The sequence below is a fragment of the Fopius arisanus genome, unplaced genomic scaffold, assembly GCF_000806365.1.
Source record: "Fopius arisanus strain USDA-PBARC FA_bdor unplaced genomic scaffold, ASM80636v1 scaffold00089, whole genome shotgun sequence".
Classification (NCBI taxonomy): Eukaryota; Metazoa; Arthropoda; class Insecta; order Hymenoptera; family Braconidae; genus Fopius; species Fopius arisanus.
The window spans coordinates 378,016-388,582 of NW_011887828.1; the positions used below are offsets into that span (position 1 = coordinate 378,016).

The window sequence follows — 10,567 nt, forward strand, 5'->3', positions numbered from 1 at the left end:
AAGGGTAAAACTTGTCGCGCATCTGATTATTTTTTAATGCACACAATGAAAAAAAATTGAAATTTTCTTCATCGACTTATTTTTCTGCTTTTCCTTTACTTGAGTCTCTTTTCTCCTCTTTTCCTTTTCTTAAGCGTCACCCCCACTTCGGTTGATCTCAGCGGAGGAGAAGGTTCTGTACGACCTGGGTTATAAAGGCCCATCACCCGATACAATGGGCTTTCGTCTACCCTTTTTTACGACTAATAGAGGTCGGGAGCACGACTTGCTCTCAGAGCAGAGTTTGCCCAGCCCTGCTCTAGAGACGTTAATTATCCTCGGCGACCAACAAAATCTCAGGTGTCGCGAAAATCAGGGGTAGCGTCGCTCCAGCGTCAAAAATTACCCAAATTTTTTTCATTAATCTACTCTCTATGCCCATCGATCGGGAAATGATTACCGAAAACACGTAACGTTATGCAGCAGGCAGTGAATGCGATAACAAAGGTGATTGGTGGTGACAATGCTATCACCCACCAATCCTAATCACACAGACATGCGCGGAAGACAATTAATTGCCATCATGTGCGCTCCTGATTCGGCGATGCTTTAGCTATATTTTTCCTGTCTATAATGAATGAGAATTAATTCTCAGCGCTGCCTGCATTAAACCAACTCAACTCCTGTGTTAAATACTACCCTGAGAGAGTGGTAACTCTCTTTCCATTTTTTTCGTTCCATTTTTCCACTGATTACCAATCAGCCTCGTGTTCAGTATACTGTGTTACATCTGTGATAATGACGACTGGATTGAAGCTCCATCCACTGCTATGCCTAAAATCAGTCTTGAAAATGCTATCTGAAGTTTAATGACATCTCTCGGCCCCGTGATGATCCTCGAAGTAGATCCTCAAATGGAGCGTAATTTCACGTAATTTAAATTCGAACAAATAACAAAATAAAGTTCATTTTATTCCACTCCTGCCTCAAGACTGTCGTCATCGAAAGTACCTTTCCGTCTAGTGGAAGTCAATTAAATGACGCGAAACGTTCACGCAACAGTAACGCTGTAAAATACCCTGTTACACATCACACTGAACGTTTACTCCGAAGGTTTACTTTGAAAAGAGTAAAATATGTATATGTATAAATGAATATGAATAATAAATCTACTGTATGGAGATTTTATTCGTTCACGTTTGAATTTGACAATAGTCTTGATAATTGGCTACCACGATATTTTCCACTTGTTTTACCTGATTTCATTGATTGTATACATTTACATTTGTAGACTCTGATTCAAGTGACTTACAGTATACGTGGACCTTTGGTTGCAACTTTGACTTAATTTGACTCAATTGGACTTGACTCGATTTTATTCAACTTCATTTGATCTGACTTAGTTTATTGACTTTATGTCGCCGTCATGATTGGGAAAGGTGTCTCTCGTCATGATCTCGTTGTATTCAGTATCAGTAGCAAACAGATCCGGATGATTTTCCAATTATTTCACGCGCTTTTTGACTTTTCTTTACATAGCTACCATCATCAGCTTTACATCATAGAAGGGAAGTTTATATAGCGTCCCACATTCTATTTGTGACGTCATAGGAGTCGTTGGATAGAATTTGGATGAGGTAGGAAGGGGAACAGGATAATTCTCCATATAATTTTTGCGAGAAAAATTACTGAAAAAATGGATAGTCCAGACCGGGACTTGAACCCGGGACCTTCCGATATGCATCAAAAAAATGGGCGGGTACATATCGATGTACATAGAATGCTAAGTATGTAATGAAATAATGACCACATTGTTTATGACAACCCACCACCTGTTAGTTTTAGTCACTCCAGACAACAACTTACTCAGAAACTAAGAATATCGAAAGAGGACAATCCATTGATGTTATACACCGGGTCGCAATTCTATCGTGGATTGGAACACTTTTCCCCGATCTCGTCCCGAAGATCGGCGATAGTTATTACCTTCCCCCGTTCCCGTGCTCGCATCCTAAAATCCAACCGAATTACTGCGGGCGCCAGCTAGCTTTTTATGGGCCTAAAGCTAACGAAAACCGAAACGAAGGCAAGGAGGGGGGGTGCCCTGTCTTGCCCGAGGTCAGCCGACCTCATCAAACCCAAAATCCCGAAATATCCAAAAAAAACAAGAGCTCGAAAGGACAGGACGAGTGAGGTTGGAACTCGTCCTCGCGACAACACAAAATCCGTAAATCCATAAACCCAAAAAATCGGGGAGTCCGTACTCCCAGAACTAAAACGATAACCTCATTACCGTAAAACTACCCGCGAGAAGCTAGAAGCCGATGACGAAAGGAACGGAAGCGGGAAGACCTGGGTTGCTCAGGATGTTAGGTCGTGGAGAGAGGGCCAGGGTCCACGGATACGTGACTCCAATAACCGAAATCTAGACCGAAAAATAATACAGACCGTGGTTTGGGATACCGAGAGCATACTTGCGGGGTTCTGGGACGCTGAGGGCGACCTCTGAGAACACCTCGCCGAGAGCGCGCCGTAAGATAGCGACGTGCCGGGAGGCCGAGAGCGTGGGGATTACTCACCCAAAAGCACACCATCGAGAGCGTGCCGGGCCCACTAGGGTAGCCCCAAATGTAGAGAGCCTAACTGGGGAGAGGATGACTCTCACCCAGAGAACATCACCTGAGGAGAGTATTGCTCTTACTCAGAGAATGTTCCCGGGGAGAGGATGATCCTCACCTAGGGAGCGTAGAAGACCAATGCTGGGCATTGGGAGCCAGCTAAGGGCTCGAAAGATAGCTGCCAGTGGTCCGCACTGGGAGCCAGCCGAAGCGGCTCTGCCGAGTGAGTGGGCAGTGTCAGCAGTAGTGCCGATGTACCCCCACTCTCGACTACGGCTGGGTGAGCTGCCGTGTGCCGGGACGTGCTGCCCTCGCCGCAAGGAGGATATCCCTGGCATTAGCCTCTCCTTGAGCGCGCCGAATTCGAGCGTCGCCACTGACCCCTTCGAACAACCCCTTCGAAGGATCAGCCGCTGGAATGCCCACCCCATCTAACATGGAGCGCTCATACGCCAGTATGAGTCCTATGCTATATGCCAGCAAGTCTCGTAGGGGAGCTGGGAATGTTTCCCCGTTTCCGCCCTGTGCTGTTGCCTTAGGCCTCCTAACACCCTAAGCACTCGGGCCCCAGTCCCCACACCCCTCGACGATTCGAGTAATTCCTGGGAGAGAGTCGAGATGGCAGAAGTTTTAGAGAACTTAACCCAAAATTTAGTTTAATGTGCGGGATTTCCAAAAATCCCGTTACAAGATATATTTTTCGAAAATACTTCTTGAACCAAAATTTATAAACGATTATAAACTTTTCCGTTGATAGAAGACCTCATTATATTATTAAGATATTTTGTTTTCTTACATGTATTTCACCTATTGGATCATGGAAAACTATAATCACACTGAAATGTTCTCCTCAGTAGGACCCAAACAGAATAAACTTACACTAACTGGCAGCACGAAATTAATTAAATGATAAAATTAGTTGTGTGAAGTAAGTGCAAAAAACTAAATGCAATGTAATGCAATGAAGTATTCAACTCAAGAGCCTCCCAAGAAACAACAACTTTGCTTTGGTCGGAGAGTTAACCTGGAAAATCCTCGGGCAAGGCACGATAATTCCGGTGGTTTGACCGTTGGGGGCAAATTCTGTTGAGTTTAACAATTGTTCAAGGGAGGACCTGAAAGATTAAGTGGGGGATTGAGTTACTCGGGAAGAATAGTCCAACAAAACACTATATGTATTTCACACTTCTCTTTCGAATTTAAACATAATACAATAGAGGATGAGGATTTTTACATTTTATTTATAACGTCTTCTTTCAAAATGAATTCTTTCAAAATTCCATTTTTGACTCATTTCTCTGTTTTTCCTTTTTTTCGGCGACATTTCTCCTCTTTTCTTTTTCTTAAGTGTTACCTCCACTTCGGTTGATTTCAACCGAGGAGAAGAGTCTTTACGATCTGGGCCATATTACCCGACACTATGGCCTTTCGTCTATCCTTTGTTATGTACTAATAGAGGTCGGGAGCACGACTTGCTCTCAGAGTAGAGGCTGCACATCCCTGAAATAAAGAATAACAGCATAAGGGGGAGAAGTTAATAATCAAGAAAAAAAGCGGGGGAGGCTCTGGGTAACATCGCAGACAAACGGAGAACAAATTCACTTTGGCTGTGACATGATAAAGAAAAGAAAAAGTGATAATGAAATTATTTCACAAGCGAAACTACGCGAAGAAACAGAGAGATAGAGACTCGGAATTTGATGGTTACTTATTATTTCCCCCATTACCCTAGCATGATGCATTCTTGCGAATCCCCAAAATTGTCCTTGACTCATGAATTCGCTAACGGGTTGACAAAACCGGGCTCTCCGTGGAAATCTACGTCTAAGCATAAATACACGCAGCAGCGAAAGCCCCGGTGATGTTTCCCGACGGGGCGGCGTGCAAAGCTCCAATCAATATGACGAGACCAAAAAACGGAAAATAATCCCTTTTTTTCATGGCCGATGTTGCGGGCACTGGGTGACTAGTAGATCTAAATATCGAATAAAAGATGAACCCTTGAAGCGATTTGACCCTAACTAGTCTTTAACTTTAACTTTAAGAAGAGTTTATTCACAATATATACATATTATACAGAGTATGTACACGTAGTGATACTTATAAGTTAGATCTCCAGCCCTTGGCTCTATACCTAATATAATATGGCTTAATGTAAGGTATTAACTGATTGCAATTGGGGATGAGCGCAGAGATTTAATGAATAGGGAAAATAAAGAATTCCGAAAAAAGCCTATGAATGACGTGTAGAAGGGGAAAAGTGGGGAGATGTGGGGAGGGTTTGGAGGTCATCGGTGTGACCAGCTAGATTTTTTTTTTACTTTTAGGTGCTTGGTTAAATTGTTATGGTGTGCTATTACATTAGCCTCGAAGGTTGATGCTAATCTGTATATGAAAGAGGAGATGGGTTCGATATTTAAATCATTATGCATGTTAATAATGGATGATCTAAACTTAAAACCACCAATAATACGTGAAAGTTCATTTTCTGTCACTTGAAGCTTATCAAGGTGGAATTTGGCAGCCTTGAACCATATTGAGCACCCATATGTTAGGACTGGTCTGACTAGGCTCTTATAAAGAACTATTTTAAGATTGGTGCTAAGAGCTGGAGATTTAAATAAAAAATATAATTTTGCTAATATAGCCTTGACTTTGGAGTTAGACAGATTAATCTTTTTTTTCCAGAGAAGATTGTTGTCTATGTGAAGGCCCAAGTATTTAACGTTTACAGAAGGGGTTAAATGTTGGCCTCTTATTTTAATGTTACATTTTGTCTTTTTTTTGTGAATATAATAGCTTCGATTTTGGTACCATTGACCTGAATTTTCCATTTATTGAACTCGTTTATTATGAAGGAAGCAGAATTTTCAAGTCTGGCGACAGCTTTAGTTAGCGAAGTGCTGGATGCGAAAAGAGCAAAATCGTTCGCAAAACCAGCAATGTTAACATTTGGAGAAGTTTTATGAAAAACAGAAGAAATATATATATTAAAGAGAGTTAGCGAAAGAATGGAGCTCTGCGGAACCCCAGCGACAATTTTTGCTTTGGTTGACAGAGATTGTTCAATTCTAACCTGAATAAATCTATCAGTGAGCTATGATCGGATGATTTTGATTAGACACGGCGAAAAATTTAGCTCTATCAATTCGTAGATAATGCCAGAGGTCCAGACAGAGTCGAAAGCTTTTTCACTGTCAAGCAGTAGCATGGCAGTATCCTTTTTGTCCTCTTGGTTGGTGTTAATGTGGTTGGCGATACAAACGAGTTGGTGGATGGTGGAGTGTTTGGATTTGAAACCGAATTGAGCAGCGGGGATAGTGTCATTTATCGCAATAAATTTACTCAATTTTGAAAGGATGATTTTTTCATGGATTTTTGCTAAATTAAGGAGCAAGCTTACCGGACGGTAGCTGACTGGTTCATAAGGAGAGTTACCACGTTTTAATATCGGGATGATGACTGCCAATTTCCAAGAGCGAGGGAAATAGTATTCGTTATTATATTTGTTAGAAGAAGGAAGTTCGTTGAATTTGAGAGACTTGTGGATCGCAATAGCCACACCACCCCCGGCTCTGTCGACTCTGTCAGCTCTGACAATATGGAAGTTAAGAAAATTGATTTTTTTGATATATTTATTCAGCTTCGTTTCTGAAAGAAGTATGATTTTAACATTGTAATTTAATATTATATGGATTAGTTCGGTTAGATGAGGTTTAAGGCCATTTATGTTTGAGGCTAGAATATTAAAATTAAGTTTCAACCGATGAGCCATGAGAGAAATTGGTGTTGAATAGATGTTCATATTAAATAATGATTTTCAGTTTTTCTAAGGGGAAATCAGTTTTTCTGAGTCTAGAGATCCTTTCTCTAGCACTAGGGATAATGGGGAAAATATTTGATCCACATTTGATCCATCGATGTGGGAGGTTGCAATGGTTGCTAGCGTGACCAAAGTGTTGACAACGAAAGCATTGAAGAGGTTGGCCATCCGATCTCAATTTCTCCCCTTGGAAAGTGTGATAAAGGATTGTGGGAATTTTTCTAATATCAGTAATTTTAATAACAGGACCGACTGTGATAGCAAAAATCGGGAGTTTGGTGGAGGTATCATTAATTTTGTCCTTTTTGATGAATTGTTTGACCGTGATAACCTCGACTCCACCGGCAGAAAGTTCAGCCTCCATGTCGTCTTCTGAAAAGATTGGGGGGAGGCCTTTCAGGATAAATTTGGTGGTCTTGTCCTGCTTGAACCCATAAGTAAAGTAATTAATATTATCTTTTTCGAGAATTTGGCACACTTTCCCATGATCAACACGATTTTGGAGCGAGATGGTTGTAGAGTTACCTCGGCACTTAAATTTGATGCCTCTGTTAGAGACATCAGCGAGTATTTTCTCAATTAATGCTTTGATGTTGATATTACCATTGTTGATGACGATGGGTGGCGTTGGATCACTAGAATAGTATGAATGTTGCTGGTGTGTTTTTCTGACATACGGTAGTAGAAATAGACGGCAGCAAGGCCGGGGCGATCTCTCGGTGTTTCCTATTCGTAGTGGAGTCCGGGAAACTCCAATAATTTATTAGTTCTTCTAGCACTGACGGAGTTGACAACGCTCAAACACGCTTCTTTAGCACTGCTAAAGATGATGTGGAGATGAATCTGGGGGTGTTGCTGGTGTTGACAGGCCTGAGTTGTCCACCCAGGAAGAACTTGGTGGTTCACTCGCTTTATATTACCAGCCGTAAAAAAATCCCTGAGCTGCACACTCGGGATGAACTTAGTTGTAGGCTGAGTAGTTTACCAGCTCAAAGCTGGCTTGGCGAGAAAATTCCCTGAACTATACACGCGGGATGAGCTTAGTTGTACGCTGAGCGATTTACCAGCTCTGTGCTGGTTCGACGAGAAATACCCTAAGCTTTACACTCGGGATGAGCTCAATTGTACGCTGAGTGATTTACCAGGTCAGTGATTGTTTAACGAGAAATACCCCGAGCTGGGCACTCGGGATGATGCCTGTTTCGGCAACAAGAGCTGGTCCTGCAAATTGACGTTGCCTTGGAGGTTCCACAATGAAGAGCGGTCGATGCTGTCAGTCGTGACGTCAGAGGGGTACCCTGCAGAGTTGCTTCCTTGTAGACGAATGTTATCTCATCTTGGTTCTATCCATCAAGAGGATAGGAATGGGTTTTGCATCAGAGACATGATTATTCCAGTGATTATTGTTCTTGGTGGACCTGGACGTTATATTTACTCTATATTTCTTCTATACTAACCCAGTAATTACGTAATCAGACTACGGAGGGACAGATGCAAAGTCCAATAGTTTGCGGTATGCGTGAATCCTTCCACAACTTTCCTCCTTTCTGTTGTGTGGCCTGGATGCACTCTGATTTTTACATTCTCGGATACTTTTAATTTTGATTTTTTTACCATTTACTTTACACATGTCGGATCTGGATTTTAGTACATATTAAGGCAGTCTGACTATTACACGAATTGTAAGTTTGGCAAAATGTTTTGAGGTGAAATTGGACTTAGGCGAAACTTCAATCAAATCGTAACGGTAGGCGGATTGTCATTGGGGGAAGTGACACTTGACGAAGCATTATCAGGCGAATCGTACGTAATCCTCCCACGCACTTTTCACTTCATTCGCTTGTAATATAAGATACTATTATCATTGGACACTTGTTAATAATTGAATCTCTATTATGTTCAATTATGTTTTTTACTATTATTGCTCGGCACGCACATTTTGTACAATCATGTTACAATCATAATTTATTCGATTATGGGAATGGGTACTAAGTTCTAAGTTTCCTTTTTTGTGATTCGCATGCATTTACTAATAGTATATTTTTTCAGGAACGAGTGCAAGCAAAAGATCCACCCTCCCATTACCTTGCAAAATTGCGGACGTATTTAGACCCAAAAGCCTCCCGAAGCCATCGAGTGAGTACAGTTTTATCAAATTTTTGAAAACCGTTTAATGAGTGATAAGAAACAATAGCAATTTATGCTACAAGAGCTGAACATTATTTTGGCAACATATTTGATTAAAAGCCGCGGCTTTGTAGTGCATTTTTCTGAAATACGTCACTGAAATACTTTTCAGATCGTGTGGCATATATTACTTCATGTTCCGAGTGCCCACTAACCAAGTATTTTTATTGCCCAAGGGAGGTAAATAAAAAGGAAGGTGATCAGTGGCCACTTACCTCTCTCAGTCAATATAAGTGCGTGGTTAAAGCTAGCTGAGTGACATAAATAAGTGAAAATAGCTGTTTGTGTCCCGGTATGTTTTTGTGAAAATACTCTGTCCTTATAATTCTCCAGCACTCCTCTTTACATTTTTTGTTTCTCCTGTTAACACCATTTTGTGACTTACATATATAGTATGGAAAAGTTGATACGTAGCATTATGTCGTGCGTCCCGCGACCGAAAATGATGACTGGCCAATCTTGGCCCTTGAGTGGCAGCCAACAGGCCGAGCCTTGCACGCCAGTCTGTAACCGTTCCTGGCTCAGTCTTCATGAGTCCTTGGTTTGAGAAGGCTGGTTGCTAAATGTTGGCCAAGACTAATAGACGGCATTGACCTTTAGGCATGAGCTAATATCGGTCATGTAGTGGTTGCCAAACAATGACCTAAAATGAACCACGTTTTAAACCTTCATCCACCGGTCAAACGGGTCGCTTCACTCGGTGGAATCGTGGATTACGGGCATGCAAGACGTAAATATGGATTGACACCATTTTCTGAAGACATTTCTTCTTAGAAAATACTCATTTTTACTCAAAATTAAAGTAACATTAGCCAGTCAAAATCTCCGAAAAAGATGGATTTCCTTCCATATATTTTTCGGAATGGCTATTACTAGAGGAATACTTTAAAAGACTCATTCGGTAAGTTGAATTTTTGTAACAGTTTCATTAATTTTTTTCCTGGATTGTAGTCACTTTACATTCAGCTCAATATCTCAGTGGAATTCCAAGCTATTAAGAGGCTATGCAGCATTGTCATACGAGTGATGTTTTCACTCGCATTAGTTTTCCGAGTGAACCTATTCTTTCTCACGAATCCAATTCCTATTCGCTTTATCATGTTACACAACGATTAATAATTTCGGTTTTTCAAAATATTCACTGTATTGTAAAAAATAATTAGATGAAAAATTTTCACCCCTATTACGTAATTTCAAAGGAAAATTAAAAATAAAGGCTCGACTCCTGCCTAACTAGTTGAATTTAAAATTATGTGACGTAACGGTCGCTACATTACCTATACGCTCCTTACGTCTCTCCTGTACGGTAACGCTTTGATGACTTAGTGGGGAGTGGTAGGCACACGACGTCCTTACCCCACTTCACCATTTTGGGCTATATAAGGGCCCGCTCAACAGAAACTCGGCAGCTCACATCATCATTCCGATAATCATCATGATCACATTCTGATACACATTGGATTACATCATTCTCATTTACATTGACATCATCAAATCATCATTGATTCAAAACATCATTCAAAATCCACCCGACAACTGGAGTCTCCCACTTGGACAACTTTGACCAACGCATTGAGTAGCAAATTGGACTGAACCACCCGATTAGAGTGAGTGAACGAGGGACCTATTGACGTGGTTGTTACAACAACCAAGCTCGGACCATCTCCGAAAAGGGACGAACAACGACTCATTCAGTACACAACTGAATGTTAAACATTTTACAAAAATCAACGACAAGATGCCTCTCCCGGGTAAGGGAAGAGAACAGCCTACAACAGAGGTGGGCAACCTCAGCTCTCGGAGCTACTTCAGCTCCCGCACTCAATTAGGCTAAATTGTCTCAAGTCATAAAATTTATGGCTGCGCCCCCCTTCGGGCCCGTGATGCCCTGCGTGTAGGCAAGAGTAGAGGGGATATTCGGCATAAACTTGGTGGTGGGAAAAGTAAAATAAGAAAATTT

The 10,567-nt window shown here is 41.4% G+C and overlaps 1 protein-coding gene across 2 annotated transcripts in view; it reads left to right on the forward strand.

Annotated features, from left to right (window-relative positions):
• The window catches only part of Frl (formin-like protein), a 152,152-nt gene that overhangs the window by 36,668 nt on the left and 104,917 nt on the right, over nt 1-10,567 (forward strand). For both annotated transcript variants that reach the window (XM_011311478.1, XM_011311477.1), the window contains one exon: nt 8,470-8,556. In XM_011311478.1, the coding sequence (XP_011309780.1) occupies nt 8,470-8,556 (87 nt within the window). The remainder of the gene's footprint in view (nt 1-8,469; nt 8,557-10,567) is intronic.